The 24,575-nt window shown below is 39.6% G+C and overlaps 1 protein-coding gene across 1 annotated transcript in view; it reads left to right on the forward strand.

Annotated features, from left to right (window-relative positions):
• Positions 1 to 10,489: 10,489 nt before the first annotated feature.
• The window catches only part of Pits (Protein interacting with Ttk69 and Sin3A), a 21,553-nt gene continuing 7,467 nt past the window's right edge, over positions 10,490 to 24,575 (forward strand). Inside the window, exon 1 of the mRNA XM_018450337.1 lies at positions 10,490 to 12,403. Coding sequence (XP_018305839.1) covers positions 11,656 to 12,403 — 748 coding nt within the window. The 5' untranslated portion in view covers positions 10,490 to 11,655. The remainder of the gene's footprint in view (positions 12,404 to 24,575) is intronic.

Consider the following 24,575-nt stretch of genomic DNA (forward strand, 5'->3'; position numbering starts at 1 on the left):
AATTGTCGATAAAACGTTTAGAGAATCCCGCAACTGACCCACTGCAGTCATTATGAGTTCATAACGACAGTTGCGTAGATATTTTGTATAGTAAAAAAGCTACGCAACTTATGAACTCATAACGACTCATAATGAGCTACAGAATTCCACTGCTGTGGGGCCCTATTCTGTAACTTTTAACGATAATATCGATATCATTATGTGTCGTTGCTTAAAGCCCGATGTCCACGATGCTAGAAATCGGTCCGAGATTTCGTACAGAAAAAGACTTAATAAATCACATTTGAACAATTTGATCACATGACTATTGCGATTGGTCATGTTTTCAATTCCTTCTTCATTCGAGGTCTCGGATCGATTTCTAGCATCGTGGACACAAGGCTTAATATTTCCTCCATTGTGTGAAGAGCCTTAAGACAAAAAAAATTAAAAAAACTCGATAGTAATAAAAAATATCGATAGTTTTCAATAGTCCAAACTATTCGATAACTATCGATAGTTCTCGACCTCTAACCGAGATGCGGATATACCCTTGTAAAAAAAATACTACTGAGTATTACTGCGCAGTAGTATTTTTTTTACAAAGATTTAACATCCTAAAAGACATTTTAGGACGTCCACTGGATAAAGACAGGATGAAATTTGGTTATCCAGAAACATCCTAATGATATCTAAACGATGATTTTCTGTGGATGTACATAGAATAAGCGAACATATAAACATCCTCAGTGTATCCTAAATATCTCTTAAGTTTCTTCAGGTATGTATTCTGGATGTTTGAAAATCCCTTGACATACATCTGTAGGATCCCTAGTAGCACAATTCATCGGCGTAACATTGGCCCAACATATCTTCAATGTATGCCAACGTTTAACCAATGTTTCACCAATGAATTGTGCTGCTCGGGATATACCTAGGATCAATTTTTGCTGTGTGGATAATTACTGTCTTTTAGTAATTTCTTCGGCTTGTATTAGATTTCTGTAAAAGTGACACAGCCAAAACGGATTTTCCCGTTGTCAAGTGGCGATGCATACGCAATGTGTGCAGTAAGGGTTTTCATAATAAAAAAAAATATGAGTCGACGCAGTTTGAATTGCGGCTTAAATCCTTTTCGTTATGTTACATAGCGGCTGTCATGAAATCACGCTCGTCATCGTGCGTGCGTGCGTGCGTAGTGCATACCGCGTACGTGCGTGCACGCGTGCGTGACGAAAGGAATGCCAGCGGAAATCACGGCGGGTCCAGAAGAAACGAGACGTCCCGAATTTCCGGCGAAAGAGACCCCGCGTGTTGCGCGCGCGTGTTCGCTCGCTCGCTCGAGCCGACAACGTCGCGCTCGAGCGGTGTTGCCGAACCGTGTCGAGATGACGTCACGAGACATACGACTCTGGGGCGAGTGCACGTAAAACGGCGAGCTGCCCGAAGCCTGAGTTACACGCGAGAAAGTACAACGATCCCTTTGTTGCGGGACGACGAAAGCGCGCCGACGAAATTATGCACGGCGCAGTTAAAGCGAATGAAATGAGCGAAATATTCAGTTGTTATTTATCGTGATTCATACATATTTTATCTTTCTTTAAATTTTTAGGATATTTTTTACAAAGAATTCTTTTGAATAATGTTAAAAATATTCTTCTTTTGAATATGTATTATTTTTTACAAAGAATAAATTATCGTCTGCACTGTTAAATCCACGGTTGCCAGGTCCCGAGCACTGAACGACTGGGGCCCAAAGGTCCGTGCGCTGGAGATTTCATATTTCGACTGGAGACCGGTTGTTTCATTAAAAAAAAAAAAAAAGACGCAGGATTTAATTCATGTTTTGCGATCACTGTTATAGACTTTCTTTTTGTTATTAATATTTGACCAACATAAAGTGTCAATACAATCACAGAGACCTTTTTATTATTATTACAAGATTACATATAGTGCGAACACAATTACAAACTTTTTTATTATTTGTAAAATAACATAAACTGCAAACATAATCACAGACTTTCTTATTACTCTCCACGTAATTTAAATATTACACGGATATCACTGGATAGTACAATTAATAGATACCACACGCGAGCGAAAAACTGGAGATCTTTCCCGTCTGCTGGAGAACTGGAGATTGGTCCCGAAAACTGGAGTCTCTAGTCGAAATCTGGAGACCCCTGGCAACCGTGGTTAAATCTATAGTGTCAAATTTAACTTAACGTGAGTCGCCACTGCTCCTACTAAATAAATCGTTATTTTTTACCATAACGATAGTTAAATTTGACACTATATCGTGTCAATTTGACACTGTATAGTGTCTATATATAACTATTGTTTTTTATTTTGTTTTTTTTCTATTTTCTCAAAGAATATATTAATTTATTAAACTTATTTCGTAACGTCTATTATTGCTTTTTTTATCGTTATGCTTCTCATTTGTTTTGCAAATTTATGAACTTTTTTTAATTTTATTAAAATTATGTTATTTTAACGCGAGATATAAACACGATTGTTTTCTTCTAGCAAATGATAAATTAATTCCCATCACGCACGTTTGAGCCTCGCGCGACGATGGATAACAGTAGCAACTGTCTTTTTTTGCAAATAACACGTACAGTTTTTTTCTGAAATCTTATCGGCCATGTGCAACACACGCGTTCGCATCTCACCCCGTCGGGATTTCTATCGATTTAAAGAGCTCGCGGTCGCAAATAACCGATACGAGATATTTCTTACGTCATACATGCCACCGATAACACGTCGCCGTTTTCTCAACGCGATTAAACCCCTCCACGTGTCGTTCTATCTCACCTTCCGTTACTTTGCGGGATCAGGAAGAATTCTCATTTCAAACTTAACATCGTCGTTTATCAAAGTACTAACGCTATCCTATCGTTCGTTGATATAAAAAAGTCCACTGTTGTATGAGAAAACAAAGAAATATACAAACGAGATAATATGATGATTCGACAGTTTTCCCTAACCTTTTCGTAACCTTTCAAGACGTCAGAAAATGTCGCGTGTAAAGTATTCAATTGATACACCTATATAATTACGGAAAAAGTTCGACAGACCGACGCGACGTGACGGGGTGAAAACTTCGGCTGGCCGTGGAGTTAAAAACGGGTGAGCGTGATTACGTAATAATCACGTGGGTTTCGATCGCGCGTCAGCACCAGTCGGCCGGATACGTCGCTCCACGAATTCAAGGTGTCGAATCGATTCGCCCCGTCGGCGGAAATTCTCGCCGCGTCTGATTCCCGCGTAAGCGAATCGATCGAACGAGGGTGACACGCGATCATGTCTGCCCGCCCGCGTCGCAGTCGGTTCACCTTTCGTTCGCCTCGTCTTTCTTATCAGCGAAAAATCTTCCGCTAGTAGATCGTTATCGGAACCAACTATGATAACAGTGTAAAAAGAAATAGAGGGGAGGGAGAGAGAGAGAGAGAGAGAGAAGCGAGAAAGAAAGAGAGAACCATTATTTATTAAACGTCCTAGAATGTTCCTAAGCAGAACAACAAGTCATTATAATATCAAAATGTTTAACAGTGCAGGAGATCCTACTTTCATGGTTGTTTCGCGCTTGGAGAACACGGGATTACATATGTATATTCAAACGTATTTCGACGTTTCGTAGCCGAAACACGTGGTGTTTAAATGATCTATTCAGCTCTCTCTCTCTCTTATCTGCTTTTATCTTTTATCGTTTAGACGCGTAATCCCATATTTTTGGCTGAGATATTATTTAAGAAATTATGAAAGCAATATCTCATTCTCCCCCTCACTGTGATGTAATCGAACGGAATTGCATCACAGAGAGATCAGTGTTCCACGGCGAGTCGCGATGAATTTCTCACAGTGGGACGACGTATTTCGCGGCGCGAATCGTTAAAAGATTCGTTGACGAAATTTCAATAGCGCCGCAAGAACGAGCGAAATCCGACGCGCTCGATTCATTCTCGTGTCTGTCGCGTAATAAAATTAGAAGCCAGACGGCTTCTTCGATTTACAGCTGCACGAACGTTGAACGTCGAGACGGCCTCAGTGACTCTCATTAGTGGTGTCCTGACCGGAAATTGTTTTGCAATGCGGCGCTAAAGTTGCCCTATCGGCTGACCTGAAGGAAAATGATAATCCGACGATGAGTGCAGGAAAAGCTCGTAGTTGTTTGTCGTAGTTGTGCGACGTGAGATGAAAGGAATATTCCCGACGCTTTTGCGTCGTTCTTATGCAAAGAGAGCGAAGATTACTTTAGATAGATAGTATGAATTAAAATACAGTATGAAATTACGCCGAGCTTGCACCGTGTAATCTAATCTAAGAACGTAGATTCATCTTATATCTATAAAACTGTTATTCCGAAACACAGCTGAAAAGGACTCTTGATCTATCACAAAAGTTGCCTTACTTTAATTATAAAATTAAATCTTAAAAATTTAATTATAATTTAGTTATAAACTTAAATTATAGAAATTAAAAATGGATGAAAGATGCGACGATCGACGACATCTCTGATCTAATTTTTTTCAAATAATACACTGTTGTGAGAGAAATATTTTGTATCAAGAACCAAAGTTTTGTTACTGACACAAAAACTATTTGTTGATATATGTTTTATTATTAACGTTTTATTAATGTTTTTTAATTTTTTAGATTTTATAACATTTCATCAAAAATTATACTACTTACAAAAAATCTTAGAAAATCTTACGATATTTCATAATTAACATATATAGAAAATTCTGAGAAAAGATGTAGATTTTCTGAAAAGTGTTCCAATTCCAGCGTAGGGCGCCAAAGGCGGTTGTAACGCTTCCGCAGTAATCGTCCTGAAAAAATGATTGTTACCATATGATTGGTCATGGTGTGGCGAGAGCTGAGAAGTCCACGAGATTAGTCTCTAATCGTCTCGGCTTTATATAGGTAGATGTCGAATTTCTCTTACGAGAAGACATCTCTGACAGCTTCGCGAAACATTCCTCGCTCTACCCCCCCATAGTGGATTATTTTGTTGAAATTACTAGAAAAACACTTATTTTGTAATAGCAACCAAATTTTACATTTATTACGTTATTTACAAAACGTAAGTAACCAAATAGAGTTGTACTATTAAATAAAATTTTGTTCGTCTAACAAAAAATATTGTATTTTTTGTTATTTTAACAAAATAATTCAATGATAATCGGTCATTTGTGAATAATACTCTTTTTTTGTTATCATTACTATATTTTTTTTCTCAGTGTACACGAAAAATAACGATTTTGCTGAAGTGTCTAAAAATTTAAGTAAATTATAGATTTACAAACAATTTTGTTGAACTATTAAAATAATTATATAGAAAACTCTCAAGTTGAGCAACCAATTTCAACAACTAGCTTGAGCGTTCTGTGTAATTATTTTGTTATTAATCCGACAAAATTATTTTCTGCACTGTATTTAGCTAAATTTCTTAGATACTTCAGCAAAACCGTTTTCCTGTGTACTTCGCAAAATAAATAGAAATAAATCATCACAATAAAAAAAGCTCATGAAAACCAACACTGGATGGAAACTGTATAAAAGAATGTGTATTGATTAAGATTAAATACAGGCGTTTCGGTCTTTTGTTGGGGGTCATCTTCAGTATAAAAGTAACAAATTAATAATACTAATAATGTTTAATATTTATTTGCGCATATACAATGGAGATATCAAATTGACAAACAGTTTATTAGTATCATAATTTATTATATCATGAAACTTCCTGGATGTAGAGAAATCCATATATATTTTTATATATGGTTTATATTTTTATGGTGTTTTTTTAGAATCCGGGTGCAAGAACACTCGTCTGGTTTATGTACAAGACACTGATAATATTCACTGGGTCGCGGTGTTACGCCGTGATGTTTTATTACGTCTACGCGAACGCTGATTCGCGGAGGGAGCCGGTCGAGTCGGTCAATCGGCAAACTGTCTCCGTTATCTCCGTCAGCGGTGTATATTCTTGGTCTCGACCCGATAAATAATGTTTGGCGCATTACGTCCTGAACCGTAATATACAGGCGGCACGTGGCCGAGTTATCCAGAGGTCAGGCCAAATTTATCAATCGCCTCGGCGTCCGTTCGATTTGCTTGACGCGGCCGTGTGTTTGCGGTTGCTCCGATCCTCGATCTGACCTTCGCAGCCTCGTTATGCGTCTCTCGAGAGAAAGATGAGATCTGATTAAGCACGAGCCGATGATAACGGTGAAATCGCGAATATTGATAAGGATATCCAGACATAAGAAGGTCCAGACAAATTATACTTGCTTATTACATCGCTTACGTGGATATTAGACCTTTATTTCTTATTTTTTGTGTATTCATATCGCGGTCTTAAAAAATACTTTGTTTTTAACATTATTCATTTTTTTTTAATAAGTAAGAATTTATTATTTGTGTATTTTACGTAATTTATGTGCGTTATCTTTCATTATTTACTTATGTTACGTAACGCGTAAATATCGTTATCGGTTATCTGTTAGACACTACATCTCGCAGACGATCGCGGTTTTCCTTTATCGTTTCCTCGATTTAATCTAAATACACACTTTCGAGAGCGAGATACATATTTATATCCAGACAAGGCAAGAAACGTTTGTTTACTCGGACCTGAGCGGAGATGACGACGAATAGGCACTGATAAGCCGACTCGTCTAATTATACCTCTCCTTGCCCTCGCCATGGTCGAGGTTAAATTGTCCCGCGCTCTTTCGAGAGGAGGGTTCACGTTACGATCTCGTGCTGTACACTATGATGTCATATTGATGTCAGTCGCGTGGCGGATGGACTCTCGCTTCGACGAGAGGAGGGGGAGAGAGAATCATTATTTATACTAGGACATTCTGACCTAGAGCGTTAAATACATACAGTTACACAGAATCATAAAAATTAGAAAGCTCGGAAATTAATATAACAAAAAGTAGCACTGACGAAAGAGCTTCATAAAATATAAAATGAAAGAAAAAAATAAAGTGATAACAAGATAGAGTGAAACACATAAGTTTCTGAATGTAAATAATATTAAAGGGATGCTGGAGTGACCAAATTATCACATTACAGTCGTATAAAAATATTTGAATTGACTGAACGGAATAAAAAATGTTTTTTTACAGGATTAAAGTAGACGCAAAATTAGGAGGTGGTGCAGTGGACCTTGTACTAAAATCGAAAAAAAAATTTAAAAAATTTTATAACATTCTTTCGATTAAAATCCACTGCACCATCTCCTAATTTTGCGTCTACTTTAATCCTGTAAAAAAACATTTTTTATTCCGTTCAGTCAATTCAAATATTTTTATACGACTGTAATGTGATAATTTGGTCACTTCAGCATCCCCTTAATGAGTGTGTAATTATCTATTGAAAGTAACGGATTTAAATACAACAACACATTAGTTTCGGTGTGGCAGAACCACAGAGAGGGAAAAGAAAGAGAAAGAGGGGGGGAGAGAGAGAGAGCAACAGCTATGATAGTCGACGTTCACCAAATTGTCTGTGACGTCAGTGCTATACTCGGTTCTTTCTTTCCTTCTTTTTTTTTTCTTCGCACGCTGACGGATCACCGACGTGCCGTGATCAACATAATCGACGTCTTGACTGCCTCAATCGTCTCATCTCGTTAGCGAACATTGTTGCGCGAGCGTCATTAATGAGCATGTAATAATTCGAGATATGATGTAAACTGCCACGCATCTTATCGGCGGTGTTATGTAAATAACTGAGATATAAACACAAATTTCACATCATTCATTCGGCCCTGAGGACGGCTTATTTTAGCGTGATTTTTCGCGATTCTTAGCGTAGCAGTAAATGAAAAAACAGCTATTACGAAATTCTCGTGGAGAGTTATATAAATCGTTATCAGACTGATGAAATATCTCGACGACGCAAACATTCCACGAAAGTGATGATATAGCAAAAATTTATCGAATTTCAACATGGATTTGACTTTCTGATTAGATCTTATTGTCTCTTACTTAATGTAAATTGATTATTGATATAAGTTAATTATTGACTTGATATACTGTAATTAACATCGGAATTACAGCTTGAAACGTGGTGCTTATTTAGTTTTTTAGACGTTAAAAATTTATACGTGCAGCAATTCTCAAGACTGAGTTATTCCAACCTGAAAGGATGACGCATAGCGCATATGTCGTTTCGTCTTGATAACACTGGCGATAATGCACCTACACCTCAGCGCTCCCTATCAAACATTATCGCCGACCGTGTTATCGCTAAGAAAAGTGATAAAGTAACGCGCCATTCGTGCCGACTCAGCGACTACGACGATAATAATGATCATTGTTTATGCCACAGAGATTAGAGGGGACAGCGATAGAGAGTCGCGACGAGAAATACAAGTTTCTCACCGGTCTTTCGTGTAATACGAGTTTGCAAAAGTTCGTAAATAGCTGACTTTTTAAAATTTAAGTCCTACTAAACTAAAAATTACAATAATTTTAGAATTAAAAAAATAACTACAAATAATTACAAATCAAATTAAATACGTCATAATCTGTATAATTGAAAAAAAGTCTAAGGACCGGTTGTTCCATCTTTAGATAAACTACCAACTGGTATGTGATAATTTACTTATTGAATAAACAAAAGAGTAAAAGAGTAAGAACATACGAGAGTAAGAGGGTACGGTTGCATTCGGGGAGCTATTAATGCTATTTGTGTCATTCTATCTGCATCGTCCATTAGACGCGCGTGAGACAAGGATAGTATTACACAAATGGCGCTGATAGCGCCTTCCCGAACGCATCCTAAGACGCATAAAAGGTCTGCTCTTTTTGGCTGAATTTTTGCACCATTCCTCTTTCTTCTTCTTTTTTCCTCCTAAAGAGAAAAGAAAGATAGATGAACTGTTGCAAAAGTTTAGCTAAAAAAAAAAACAGGCCTAAAGTTTGTTCGCGTCGCATGTTCCAACATACTCCTATCTGCTCCTACCATAACTTCTACTCACTCCAACGTACTTATTAGAGTGAGTAGGAGCTATGGTAGGAGCAGATAGGAACGTGTTGGAGCATGCAACGCGAACAAACCTACAGTGAGGTGAAGTTTACCGAAAGATGGAACAACCCAGCTTAAGGGTGCGTTCCGAGTTACGCATGAAACGCATGATGTATCGCTTTATCCTTTTTTATTATTTGGTGAACAAGGACAAATGATGCATGACGCGCTTCACGAGTAACTCGGAACGCATCCTAAGTCTTCCCATACAGCACAGAACGTGCAGCAATATTATCGTTGCAATAACGCTGCAATATTGCTACAACATGCAATGTTGCAGCATTGTTGCTGCAACTTTTGTGCTGTAGGGGCTAATTGAATTAAAAACTATTATTTTGATGAATTTAATAGAATATATAATAACTGCAGATATATAACACAAATTTTGGTAGAATTTTATGACAATCGAGAGTGATGCCGCCTATATCGAAGACGTCGAAATATTTGAAATGCCTCTGAAGCATTCCAACACAAGCACGCGTCCTCGCTACTTTCAAAATTCGACATCACGTTTATTGATCCATACACACGGCCGGCATCTCGTATCGCGTCAGCGATATTCGCCGGTTGCTTAAAATAATTGAAAAACACCGGGCGGCCGCGCGATAACCGCGACGCTGACTCTACGTGACTCGATGCATTTTATTATAAATAATCGTGAGATCTTCGTATACACAACGTCACGTCAGCCCTGATCCAGTCCTCATTTTTCTCAGTACAGTTGAAATACTTCGATAAGAATAATCGCTAATACAGTACTGTATTTGATCTTGGAGAGATCCCGCGTTTTCACGGCTGTGTAAAACCGGCTTGTTCATTGTGAAGAGTGGGCGCCCGCGCCGGGTGATGCGAGAGCGCGCGCGCGCGCGTGCACACAGCATGCAGCCTCCCACCGTTCCCCCTTCCCTCCCCCTTGCGATCCTCGACGTTCCGAACCTTCCCCGCGCGTCCCTGCCGTGCTCCACCGTATCCCGGTCGCGCTGCCTACGTGTCCCCCTAGGGCACTCCACGGCGCGCATGCGCAACCTCGCGATTATGACGTCATGCACCATGACGCCACAACATCCGATTGGCGGAGCGCGTCGTCGTCGTCGTCGTCGTAGTCGCGTCGTCGTAGCTGTTTTTTTAGGGACGTGGATCACGGGACGAAGGGGGACAGCTTGGCAATGGCTACGGCTCTCGGCGCGCGGGGTCGAGAGGACCGAGCGCGAGAGAAAGAGAGAGAACGAGAGAGAAAGAGAGCGAGAGCTAGCATACGGGGACTACGATGGCGAGGGGATTGTGCGAGCGACCGGAGCGACGCCGAACGGCTGAACGGGGCGGTAGCCGAAAAAAAAAAAATAAATGGCGAATGAAACGTGAAGGAGCGAGAGAAAGGTTGCCGATGCGTTCGAGAGAGACGGGGCTAAAGGCCGCGAGGTGGGAACGCTGACGGTCTAGCTTCGCTTTACCGCCGCATTCTCGAGCGTTCGTCTCTTCGTACGACAGCCGGACGGTCTAGCGCACGTCTCGTCGCGTCGTGAGATCCTCGTTTAATTTCGCGCGTTTGTATCTCGTGTATCGCTCTTGACAAGAAAAAGAGAATCGGAGAGCGATCGTAATAAATTACGGCGACAACGATTGTCGCGGTCGCGTATGCCTCGCGTTCGCGGTACTTCGCCGCTTCCTTTTCCGGTGCCGTGCGAGACAGTGCGACGATATAGAGCGCAGATTCGTCGTACGCGGGCGTCTCGAAGTTCCTTCGAGGGCCGCGCGCGAGTTTTCCCCGGGGAGTGGAGTGACGCCGCGGATTCCCGCCATCGTTGACGGCGCCATCGCGGGCTTGGGTCGTTCGCTCCGGTCCGGGCTGTCCGTCGCGTAGGCGTAGCGGTGCGGGCGAGTCGGGCGTCGTCAGGCGTCGCTACGCGTTCGTTCTCTCACGGCTCATGTGCTCGCGAGCCGCGGCGACGGAGTGCGCGCGAGACGGGAGGTGCAGGTTGACGTTATCGTCGTCGACGTTGTCGTTATTTCGAGCGACGGTTGTTGTTTCTCGGACGAGTAGTGCGCGCGGTCGGAATCAATTCTCGTCTCGCGGAGCGGAGTGATTCGAGAAAAGAGAGGGGGAGAGAGAGAGAGAGAGAGAGAGAAAGCGTCATTTATGATGGGACAAGTCCCCTCGAGCGCAAAGACTAATTAACAAAGGAATAAAAAGAGAATCGACCATTTTTCTCAAACAGTACGTGAAATAAAGTGAAATAAAATAAAATAATGTGAAAAGTATATGATACCAAAACTGAATAAAGAAAATTAACGCGTGTATGCGTAAGATATATAAGTGTGCATGTGTGTGTGTATGTGTGTGTGTGTGTGTGTACGCTCACAGGCACATAGCGGAGAGAAAGAGAAGTGGTAGACGAAGCGGACGATTAAACGCGCGAGGATAACTCCGATACAGCTCGCAACTGAACGAGATAAGAGCCCGAGAGATAATACGTGCGCGCGAGATAAACAGTGGATGTGAAGTGATAATTCACCGACCGACACGGTGGACGATTAACACGCACCCCCTTCCCCCCTCCTCGCGAGACCACCAGACCGCCAAAACAGCGGGAGATCCTCGGCGCCGACACTACGTTTCTCGCCGACAAGATGATGGGCAAACGGACGCAGTGTTATCTGTGCGACCTGCCCAGGATGCCTTGGGCGATGATCATGGATTTCTCGGAGCCGGTTTGTCGCGGCTGCGTTAATTACGAGGGCGCCGACCGCATCGACCTAGTCCTCGAGTCGGCCAAGCAGCTGAAGAAAGCGCACGGCTTTCAGGACGCCCGGCCGTCCGCCTCCAAGACGTATCGTACAGGCACGGGACACACCGAACACAACGGCGGTACCAATCTGGACGTCCTGCCGATCCAAAACACTCCACAGGGTAGCCATACGCGTAGCCATCACAACATCGGCGGTTACTCGCAGTTACACCATCGTAACTCCATCACCGAGTTCACCTCGGGCACAGCGGCGGCGGCCGCCGCTGCCGCCGCCGCCAGGCAGCAGGTCGGTCGTCAACACGGTGACGAGAGCCACGAGATCGCCAACAGCATAAGGAACAATCCACCGCGCTTGTCCAACGCCCATCTGGCCGCGGTGGCCGCACATCAGATGACCCTGCATAATCGCGGCATTACCCAGCTCAAACGCGGCATCTCGGCGATCGACGAGGATGAACACGCTGAGAAACGGCTATCCCTGGAGGAGCAGCATCCGGTTAGACCACCGCTGACACGCGGGGACTCTCTACCGGCGGTAAGCTTGGCCGTCAGCTACGTGGATCGGAACAAAGAGAAGCATCCGGTCAGGGCGCCCAGCTTCGAGACGGCGACTACCTTCAAGGCCAACGGTGAGTTTTCCCTCGGTTTTTGGGTCGCGTCCGCGCCACGATCGATCGATAGGGTTGGTGACTGTGAGTTCGTCTCGATTCCCGATTCCGGTTGTGTCCGAAGGATGATCGTCTTCCGGATTGTTTTCCCGGGATTTTCTCCCTAACCCCTATTGGGCTCGCTATTGGGAACTTGACATTTAACGAAGCGAATACATCGATTCCGCCAGACAGATGCGATTATCGCTTGATGGCTTCATTTGTTTACGAACTCCTGACGAATGCGTACGAATGCGTACGAATGCGTAATTTCGAAAACTTCTCTACATGTAAAATATTGACGGGATGTAAATATTACAGGCGAGATAAAGCAAGCACGCGACTCTTTTTACTAATTTATGCGAGCGTTTACGAGCAAACGATTTTTCTCCGATTACCGTCACTTTCAAAAATGAATCTATCGAGTAAACACGATTTGTCCAAGTCTTTGCGAAAATTGATTCGCGTGTTACGATTAGATTCCACTGACGCGATGTGTAATTCATTCATAGATTTTTCATTCATAACATGGAATCATTAATTATAAATTATAATTAAGATCTTTAAAAAATTATGGCTGTGGTGAAAGCCTTTAAAGTCGTCTTCAAAGTCAACATTTTGTAATGAATCCAATGTAGCATGATTGGTAGAGAACGCCAGACAGAAGTATAAAAAAAAACACGAGTTTCTGTCAAGTGTCCTATTATTACCAAATGATCGTAATTTCCCTAGAGATCGTATTGCTGTCCTAACAAGAATTATATAAATCACGTTTTCCATTTTTCTTTAATTCTACATTATTCGCGTGAGATGTTTGACATTCTTAACATTGTATCTCACGTTTCATCATTCTCTTTGATGGTTAAATTTACAATTAAATAAAAATTGATGACATTTTATATCCTTTAGATATAAAGATAAATTTAATTTTTTTTTTATTGTGAAACAGTTTGCGCTAAATATGTATAATGATGTGAACAAATGGCATTTATACATTTAGCGAATTTATATAAAGTGGGAGTATTTTGGGCACCCCACGCGAGTAATGAAGGGTTAACCAATCAGCGTTGACGAATAAAAAAATATCAGATTTTTCATTTTCTAATTAACTTATAGTTGGACTTAATTCAATGATAATGTAAAAATTATATTTTCTTTATAGCCATGGTTAATCACTAAACAGATGGTTTTGTGGCAACGTAGTAACTTCTAGAGATATCGCTGCAAAACCATCAATATGAGGCGAATTTTGGCGTGCTTCTGGTATAGTAACCAAGACCAACCGCGGTTGCTTTTGGTTGCTATACCAGAAGAACGCAAAAAATCGCCTTTAGTGATTAATCTTAGTTAGAAAAACACAATTTTTATTTTATCAAGTTAAATGATCATAACTTAAGTCTGAATCACAAATTAATGAAAAACCGAGCTTCAGAATATTTCGCATTTAGCGAATAAGAGCTACACCAATTTACTCCCTTTTTTTTTATATATTAATATATATTTTTCAAAAAGAAAGTCATATCGATAAGTGTCGTTTTCGCTTCCATGTAAGAATAATGCACAAATGTGAAACAAGAAGTGTCTCGGATATTCCGGTCTTACTCGGCGCGCGGTAGCTCGACATAATTTTTTTTTTTTAGCAGGCGCTGTTCTGGCGTTTTTATCGGTGCCTACTATAAATAGTTGAAGAGGAGGGCTGTGCGCACGGCCATTCGTTTGTGGCCATCTGGCGCGAGAAGGCAACGCACGCACACGCGTGTATGACGAGGACGACGGTATAAGGAGATTGCATTAAAAGGAAGCAACGTCCTCCGTCGCGTCCTCGCCTCGTTCTCTCTCTCTCTCTCTCTACCTCCTTCCATTTTGTTCTTCCGCCACTCTAGCATCTCTCTTCTTCTGTCTCTATTTAGTTCTCTGGCTTCGATCGGCGTCCGAACGCGTACAAAAGAGACGTACAACGAGCACGTGATGGGACGACCAAAAGATACACACACATTCAGTTACCATGTCGTGACGTGTTCAATCAGGTGACGTCACGCCGCCGTCGCCGTCTCGCCGCCGTATTTATACCCGATGAATGAGACCGTTGTGTGCCGGTCGCTCAATAACGAGCAAATCCCGCGAGCGAGCGCGAATTTTCGCGAAGCGTTACGTTCGGCATTCTCGCGTTACGTTACGTCGCGTCGCGTTGGGTATCGTTGCGTTGCATTGCATTACGTGTAATGCGGATAACGCGCCGCGCGTTAGATAAGGGGAGATAGATCACCCCGACGAAGCAGCAGATTCTCTCCTTCCGTCCCGTCACTTCGCGAAACGCGCGAAGCGATGATAAGTCTTGGAGCACGCTCGCCACCGCGGAGTGACTTCGCGCTGCGTCCTTCTCTCCTACGTCACGGGGCGATATAGAATCGCTTGCGATTAGTCGCTTTAGTTTTGCCTTTTAATGAGTTGAGGAACTGACGCGACGCGGCGAACGTTGAACCAGCAACGAGAGGTCGCAGCGAGGGCCGCCACGTTTGCAAATGACTTCGGCAATTATGACTGCATTCGGTTGGATACCTGCAACGTTTCTACCCGTATTTTACGTGGACGATAAAGACAGAATGATGATTATAAGCGTTTAAAACGCGTGAACAACCGAATCAACGTAGCCTATACCGACTGCTTTTCTTTTAATGCCTTTAATCTATCAATGTAGTTTAATTTTAATTTCGGATTACGTAACTGCTTTTTCTAGTTCTAAGAAAAGGATGAAGAGCAAATTTAATTGAAATTAAAATTAATCTACATTGGTAAAAACGGACGTAAGAGACACAAAATTTGTTCACGTCGCTTTAAATCCTTCAAAAATTTTGCACTTAAAATAAGGTAAATATATATTCGAGCGTTAAAATGGAAAAAAAAAATCGAAAATTCTGAGTGTAAAAAGTGCAAACAGCACCAACACAAGTATTTTATCTTCGGTTGCGTTCAGTAGAAAAAGCAGCTTTGTTGTAAGATTCTTTGATATGATTGATTCTTGCTGAATGTATAACGTATTTATAAACGTATAACCAATCATATTAAAGAATCTTACAACGGTTGCAAAGCTGCTTTTTCTGCTGAACGTAGCCATTTTTATACAATTTTCACTGTCCGACATCAATTTTGATTGTAATAACAAATATCGGATCTTTATGCAATTGCATATTTTTTTAGAAAACAGATTAGGAGGTAAGATAGAAACTTATTTTTATTTATTGAAAAAGCATTCTAAAAATGCATATTTATTCGTGCATGCTATGCATATTTGTATATTTTGTGTATATTTTCATATTTTGTCTGCATAAAAAATCCGATGTCTAATAATAAACCTATTTTGACGCTGAAAAATGAGTATCGAGCGTCGGCACGAAAAAGTACCTTTATACGTTCGGAGCCAGTCTGCGATTACTCTTTATGACGTTACTTCTACGTCACTCTGACGCTGCCGATTGATTTCTTTTTGGAGATTTCGTTCATAGATTCTGGAAGTGGAGCGGGGTCTCGTCGCGGAAACCTTTCAAAATCGAGACGGAAGAGTTTCTACGATCGCGCGAGACTCGTACTTCGGCACGCGGGTGGTCTTGCGCGCGCATCATTCGATCATAATCCGCCGTTCATCCACGCGAGTACATTCGCACCTCTCTCCTCTTTTTCCTCCCTTTCCGATGCAGCCTCCCTCACGGACTGCTCTAAGCTCTTTTCTCGCGTGATGCGTCCTGTTTTGGTTCCGTCTTTCCATTGTACGCGTCTCTCTCTTTTTTTATTGGCGGATCCAGAAATTCGTCAAGGAGACCATTCACGCGCTAAAAGCGAAATTCTTGTTTTTTAATACGAAGAGATAGAATATTAAATTATTACATTGAAAAAGTTTAATTGAAATGTATAATTCATAAAACGTTTTATTTGAAATTGTATTAACGCAAAAAAAGAACAGTATAATTACAGAGAATCTTTTTTTATATCTAAAAGTTTTTTAAATTAATTTAGAATCAAAATTGTGACTAAGCATTTCAGAAGTATTAAAAATATTATATAACATTTTGGTATAAATATTTTAAGAAAAAAAGAGACTCCAAAGGGAAGTCACGTAGATTCGCCAGTTCTCTTTCTCTCTTTTCTTCCCTGTCTTTCTCACGTCGCGTCACATCGTGGCGACGAAACCGGTCCTGAGATTGTCTCCTTCACTTGCCGCGGCGCGTCGTGACATTTTGTCGGGATAACTGTAGCGTGCCCCCCTTTTCTTGCTTGCTCGCACCGTTCGCTGGCTTTTCGCGCCGGCGGAGATACGCGGCCCATTGACGATTATGCGGCGACGATGATGGCGACGATGATGGCGACGTCGGTGTCGCGTAACCCTACCCTAACCTTGCCTAATCTAACCTGACCGTACGCGCGCGGGCGGCACGGTGACCTTGCTAGTTGTGCTCGTCGACCGTTATTTCGGCACTCCAAATGGGCGGGAATTTTACGGGAATGGTACGGGAAATAAGATAGATATATTAAAGAGTTATTTAACTCGCAACATGTGAATCCTGACGACCTTGGAGCCTTTTTAAATTTATAATTTAATTTGGAATAATTTTATGTTTTATAATTTTATTTTTCCAAGTTTTGTTTTATTCACATAAGCTGATTATCGTGGTATATTAATGCTGTGTTGCAGTTTTTATATTGAAATTTTTAAAACTTTTAAAACCAAAATAATAAGAAACTTTAAATAATTTTCGTAATGCTGACGAAATAAGTGAATCCCAAGAATCCACATATTTCTTTAGCATTACAAAAGTTTTGAAAAGAAATTGTTTATCGTCCTCGTGCAACGTGTCTTTCAAGTCTTGTTAGAAATCTGCTTTCAATTTTGTGTCTCTTATGAGAATACCATACACATGAATTCTCATTCGGAGAGGTTATTAAGAATGCTCTGTATTGATTATCGAATATAAAATCTTCATATTTTCCCATCTTTAATTTATAAATATTATAATGAAATGAAGAAATGCTCCGCTGAAACGGAACTTATATAAATTATACTGTTTCTCAATTGTCCATGAGTAATAAATCTCGGAGGACGATAACCTGGTAGAGATGGGAACCGAGTGTGTGTGCGCGCGCGTGATATTTTCAAGGCACCCAATGCAATGACGTAGATGCCACGCAAACAGCTGAATATATAATGTATTGTCGCGCTGTCTGGTATCAGTCTCGTTATCTCGCTCGATAACGGCTGCAAGATAATCAGCGATCGCGAACCGTCGTGTTTAATGTGTACGAACTGCGTGTGCGCAGTTTATTAAAATATTTTAAATTGTCTAGCTTACTAGATTTTACGCGTTGATTACAGCAATAATATATAATCGTAGATGTTTATGCCTCAAAAAATATGTGATCGTTTTATATCATCTATCTCTACGGAAAACTTTAGAACAATGGAACAACTTTGAAATTGATCACATAACTGTATGTGTGAGGTCCGTTTTTTTTAATTGGTCTTCTTTCACACTTCTCTCCCCGTGAAGAAAAAGAGAAAATAATGCAAGAAGTTCAGCCAAAAAGAATAAGTCTAATAATTTCTATATTATCGCATTTTTGTCACTTTTCGACAATATTAAAACTTGCTTAAAACTATTAATTAAAATCTTAACTCCAAATCCCGGTATTTTTATAAGAAATTCATTGCTACTTTCGGAAATATTGACGGTTACCCGTGACGCCGGGATGCGGTTACATCGTGTTATTATCGTAAAAATACTATTATAATAAAGTAACCGAGGAAAAAAAGCTCATCAGAGAAACAGGATTTGCTTGTTTTTCCTGCCGAGCTTTTTTTATCCTTGAGGTTACTGTTTCCGTTCAAAAGACAGCGTTCACGTTTTACGTATACGCGAGTTCTGATAAAAATAGATTGCTGCTGGCAAAGATTGGGGTCTGGAAATAAACGCAAAGATTGTGTATGTGCGTATGCGTGCGAGAAAGAGAGAGAGAGGGGGGGAGGGGAGCGAGAGAGAGAGAGAGAGAGAGAGAGAGAGAGAGAGAGAGCCTTTGAGATCCAGAGAAGTTCCGCTTGTTATTTGATTCTGCCATCGATTATTGATCTTTCGTAACTAAATGATTGCTAGATCTGCTCGACGACGTATTGCTGATTTACACATTGCGGATATAATTCCAGTATTCGGCGAATGCGAATATTATGTATCTCTAACAGGAATTGAAATATGATTTCCAACAATCTCGATTTTCAGTGCTGCAAATATGGGAAATGTTTAGCTTTACGCGAAACAAGAGTATAAGATAACATGTGTAATAACAAAGGTACCGAGAGATTTCATGTGAATTTTATAATTGAATAAATTTTATATTTTTAGAATTGAATAAAAGATATTTTGTAAAAAAATATTTTATAAAAAGTATTTCTTATTAATCTCCATTTCGATAAATCAGTTGTTATAGCGTTCCATTAGCGTCGAAATTTCATTTCTCTGACGTTATAAAATATTCGATGTCGAAACTCGAAATCAACTATTTCTCGAGTTTCTACCTACACGCGTTGCTCTCCGCACTGTCATTCATCATCGCCGTTTACAACGAACGGATGCTCTCGCGTGCTGACATAGTATCGTTTCCCTTAATGGAAACCGAATCTCGCAAATGGACGTAACTCTACAAGTCTCCATAGCTATTTAATCCATTGTATTTTGTTGCACGTCCTGCTATACTCTAAAAATTGTCAAACGTTTAAGTTATAGCCAACATCAATTTTGCTCATTTACTTTTCATTTTTACAGAAAAAAAAACTAATTTACTATAAAACTAATTTAAATATAATTAAATCTAATTTAATGAGTTTATATAGTTAATTTAGTGAGATTATAGCTAATTGAGATCATAGTTAATTTAGTTTTATATTAAATTCAATTTTAGTAATATCAAACTAAATTAACTATTAAATGCAATTAAAACTAGATTTAATATAAAACTGAGTTAACTATCATTTCAACTTTATAATTACAAAAATGCCTAGTAATTTCGACTTTAATTATTTTTATCTTTTCACTTCATGTACACTTTATATAATCCGAGGACTCTGGTAATCTTTTAGGCATATAATATTGCGTCACAACAGGCATATTACTTCGTAATATTACAAACTACAAACTCCAGCGACTTTCTTATCAGATTTCCGCGAGCAATTCTCTATTTATTTTCCATATTTCATATTAGTGGCGCAGCTCGCGCGAGTTAACGTATCAATAATGGATTAGCGGTGCTAAATGGAGAAGGATCGGTTCTCAAGTCTGACGTTCACCGACTCGGAACGCTCGGAATTAAACCGAACGTGATCCGTCGGTTGTTTGCGCGAAAGCATCTTGTTTCGCGAACGTTAAGCACGTACGTTACGTCAGTCAGTTCCGTGCGGCAACGTCAGTCGTGATGCGATCAATCATGCGGCAAGAGCGACAACAGATACGGTCCGTCGACTGGCCAAAGCGCCCGCGCGCGTACTCACGTTCGTCTACGTGCAACAAGGAGCGAGCTGAGACATTCGGAAGGAGAAGGGCAAACTATAGAGACTCTGTTCTCGTGTTCATTAGGCGGGCATAGCGCGGAACACTCCACGCCTTCCTCCCCTGCATTGAACAGATCGAGACGATAAACGCCCGAATTGCGTCCAACGATGATCCGAATGATCCGAATGCGAAATTTGAATGTTTGAGTGCAACTACATTGTAGTGTATGTTCTCTAGGCGTATTGAGCTGCATTATCTCTGGAATAAAACGAACAAATTAATATAATCTTGCACGAAACGAATTCGGTAAATCTACATTAGGATAAATATATTTTGTTCTTGGAAAAATTTTATTGTAACTAAAATTTAGTTGATGTTATCGAACAAAAATATTTTTTGTATTTTTTGTTTGTATTTTCAAAAATATTTTGTTACAATGTACTAAACGAAACTGTAATTTTATGCGAACTAAATTGTGAGTTTGGATAAACAACAAATATTTTTGTTATTTACAAAGCAGAAAAATGTATTTTATAGAAGCAATTAAATTTTTTTTTATATAAACAATATTTCAATAAACAGTTTTCTTGAAAAATCTTTTCCTAATCTAAAATAAGAAATTCTCTATTAATTTCTATTTCTATCAATTTAAGTAGATTAACTGTAATCTCTTCGTTCAACTTACTCTTTATTTTTTTTCTAATTGTAAAGTTGATCTACATTAATAGAAATGGGTAATAAATATAATAACTAAGACCAAATTCCGATTATTTTAACTGACAATTAATTTGCTATAACAATATTTGTACTATTTTGTTAACGTAAATTAACTCTTTAATTTTTTAATTGAAGAGAAAAATTAAAGATTAGGAGAGGATAACGAATTATACTCGTATAGTTGGAAATTTTATTGTAAGCAGTTAAGGCCCGTTTTTATCAATATAGTTTAATTTTAATCTCGGTTTAACTATAACTCTTCATCTTTTTCCAGTCCTGAGAATTAGAAAAAGATAAAGAGTAAGTTGAACTGAGATTAAAATTAATCTACATTGGTAGAAATGGACCTAAGCCAGTTGGATTAATCTTCGATTAAATTGACCGGAGTTTGATCGAAGTCGCACTAATGTCTTGTCACCCTGACAGAATCTAATATATAACCATTGACAGAATCTCGCTCGGTGATCGAAAACTGTCAATATTTATTTATTCTGTGTCATATCAATGTATTTCACATATCACGAGTCGCTATTCTCGATATTTTTTTCTCTCTTTTAAAAGAGAAAAGTGAATTGTCCAAAAATAATTAGATATAAATTTCTAAAAAAAAAAAAAGAAAAGAGTAAAGAATAAAAATAAATTCAGAATGCTGCTGTAAAGCGTGAATCGTAGTAGGTCATAGTAGCGAGAGATAGCAACCTCAACGAGTTGTGGGTTTTGCACGTATCGTTGCTACGTATTGTGAGTGGCCGATCGATCACGTACAGATAGGCACTTCGTTCTCCTGCCCTACGTCATCGGGACGAGTTTCACGTACGTGTATACATATATATGGTAGCGCGGAGTACATACGACAAGCATAAATGCATGTATACAACGACGGCGACACCGACAACACCAACATACTTGTGGAGGGATCGTACTTTCGAAACAAGGCCACTGTACGCACCGTCCAGGTACGTGCGTATTTACGCACGTTTCCAAAGATTTGACTCGATCTTAAAGTACGTTTTCAAGCGTACCTATATCTATTTTACTTTAAGTTCCAGCCCCAAAGAAAACAGATCTAAAGATACATTTTCACGAATCATTCGAGTCAGCTGTTTCTGCAGCGACAGAAAGAAATAATCGCGTAGTCAGAATTGACGAATACCAAGTATATTTTGATCCTTTTTGTCACTGAAACAGCTGATTTGAGCGGCTCGTGGAAATGTATCGTTAGGTCTGTTTTCTTTGGCTGAACTAATGCACTTTTGGAACTTAAAGTGAAATAGATATAGGTTTGATATTTGGCGAAAGCAAGAAAGAGAGTGCAGTCTAGTGCAGGAATAAAAAAAAACAGATTTCTTGTTAAATACGATTAGATTTCGTTGCACGATTGCAGCCAAATTATTGTATACACTGTAAAAGAATTTACTATATCTTAATACATATTTCTTTGAATAATACTAAACATTTACTTGCAGTAAATAAACATTTACTCAGTAAAAAACAATGATAGTTAAATCAAATTAATGTTTTTCGTATCAAATAAATGTATGTTTATTGCTGACGGAAAAATAAAAATTCATTTGCGAAGGGTTATTTAGATATAAATTCTACAAAAAACAAGAGAGAGTGAGAAATATGAAAATAAATTTTAGCATGAAAACATGAATTCAGGAAATTTTTTGGAAAAATTAGAAAAGAGAAGGAAGTAGCGTCACTTGATTTTTCCCAGTGTAATTTTAAATGTTTTTGACTCTTTAAGTTATCTTATGCACGTAACAAAATATTTCTCGATAAATAATTTAACAATGTTTACATACTCAAGAGATAAAGGGGACTAAGGGGTAAAACTTCGTAAGCGATAAGATTACACGATTTTTTTAACTTCTTCTGAAATGAACATTCCAATCTTCACGTGATTACGGACATATTTATTGCTATACAATTGAGGAGAAAACATACGAGACGTCTATTTGAATCACTGCCTAAGCTCGTGCGTTTTAACCATGAGTCATCGAAAATAATAAAATTTTATTTTAGCGATAGAAACGGCAGCATAAACGTCGTAAATACACATTTTTATATCGTCCTCTATTGATGTAATCGCCTAACCGCTAGTTGCCATACATCAAAATGTTTTTCCGATAACGATGTGTATATTTCTGCATCTGCTTGCGACGTTAATCTTTTCAGTTTTGCTATGCATAGCTGTGCAAATATATTTTACAGTTAGACTCTAAGGTTAGCAGTATTCAATGCTGCACCTGGCGGAATGTACGATTAGATATTATAAGTTTTTTTTTTAAAGACTAGACTTGTTATCAGATAAAGTGAACGGTTTGGCGAGACCTGATTGAAGCTTCATTTGTAGCCAGTAGAGATTGTAAAATAACTCATTTAGTTTTCATAATAAAAACTGAAGAAACCTAAGAAACAAAGCTTGAAAAATAAAAGGAAATTAAAAAATAAAATCCCAATAAAGATTGAAAAATGTTCCATTTGAATTCTGTGCAAATCCTGAGATTTTTTACTTCAGACGAATAGTTTTAAGGAAAATAATCTTAGAAAATGTATATAGTATACAATCACACAGAAACGCATTCGTCTCCGTTAAGCTGGAAACACAATGAAAAGCACAGGCAATAGGAACAGGAAATAACAAATTTCAACCTATCAGAAACCATGAAACTAGAATGGACACTTTCTGATAAGTTGAAATCTCTTATTCCTGCGCTTTTCATTGCGTTTAAGGCTTTACGGCGTTACGAAGAGATCAAACGTCAGTCGTGTCACTCTGCAATGTTGCCAAGTTTGGTTACATTTCTAACTATAGCACCCTGGTACTACATTACAAAAAAGATAGTAAGCAAATGAAAGAAATAAACAAAAATTTTTGGTAAAACCTTTGGATTCAATCTGATACATTTTTGCCATTTAGTTGTACTATCTATTTTTTTATTTTGGCTGCTCTAAAGTCACAAGTTTACTTATATTAAAGTTTATTTTCTGTTCTTGCACTAGACTGCACTAGAACTCTCTTTCTCTCTTTCGCCAAATATCAAACATATATCTATCTCACTTTAAGTTCCAAAAGTGTGCACTAATTCAGCTACAGAAAACAAAACTTTAGGTCTGTTGCTTGCACTTTTTGCATTCAGTATCTCCGCTTTCTTTTCTTTCAACACTTGAATGTATATTTAGCTCGTTTAGTGCAAATCATATGTTTAATTTTTAGAGAATTTAAGCAACGCGCGAACAGACCTACTGACGATAGGTCTTTTTTTTTGTGGTTGAACTAGTATACACTTTTGGAACTTAAAGTGAGATAGATACATGTTTAGATATTTGGCGAAAGCGAGAAAGAGAGTTTCAGAATGCAGTTCTAGTGCAGAAATAAAAACAGACCTAAAATTCGCGCGAGACACCTCTCTTCTACCGGATCTTCTCCCGGATCTTCTCCCGGTATTTATCGTTCTCTCTTTCAAGCGGCATGCTTTCGAGCGGCTAAATTAAACGTATGAAAATGGCAACAGAGACAAGTTCGTTTACCGGGAACCAGCGAGAATGCCGCGCAGTAATTCCGAGGAAACCGAGTCGAGTGCGGAACGCGAAAGCCGCTCCGAATAAATCGCGAGCGTACGCTCGGCACGGCCCTGATCGAGTGTGACTAAGCCCGCAGCCGCCTACGTGTGTGATGCGATGTGTCGCGGTTACGGGAAGGAAAAGAGAAAGAAAGAGAGAGAGAGGGGGGGGAGAGAGGGGGGGGGCGATGAACGCGCGTGCGTGAATGCGTTTTTTCCCCTCGCCGTTTCATCCGTCTCGCTCACCGTAACGTTTCTCTTTCTCGATCTCTCGCGAGGATGGAGAGACGTCGCGTCGGTTCTCGACGCTCTATCGGAGCCGTCACGGAAAAGTACCGG

Source organism: Mycetomoellerius zeteki, unplaced genomic scaffold (assembly GCF_001594055.1).
Source record: "Mycetomoellerius zeteki isolate Tzet28-1 unplaced genomic scaffold, Tzet1.0 scaffold277, whole genome shotgun sequence".
Classification (NCBI taxonomy): Eukaryota; Metazoa; Arthropoda; class Insecta; order Hymenoptera; family Formicidae; genus Mycetomoellerius; species Mycetomoellerius zeteki.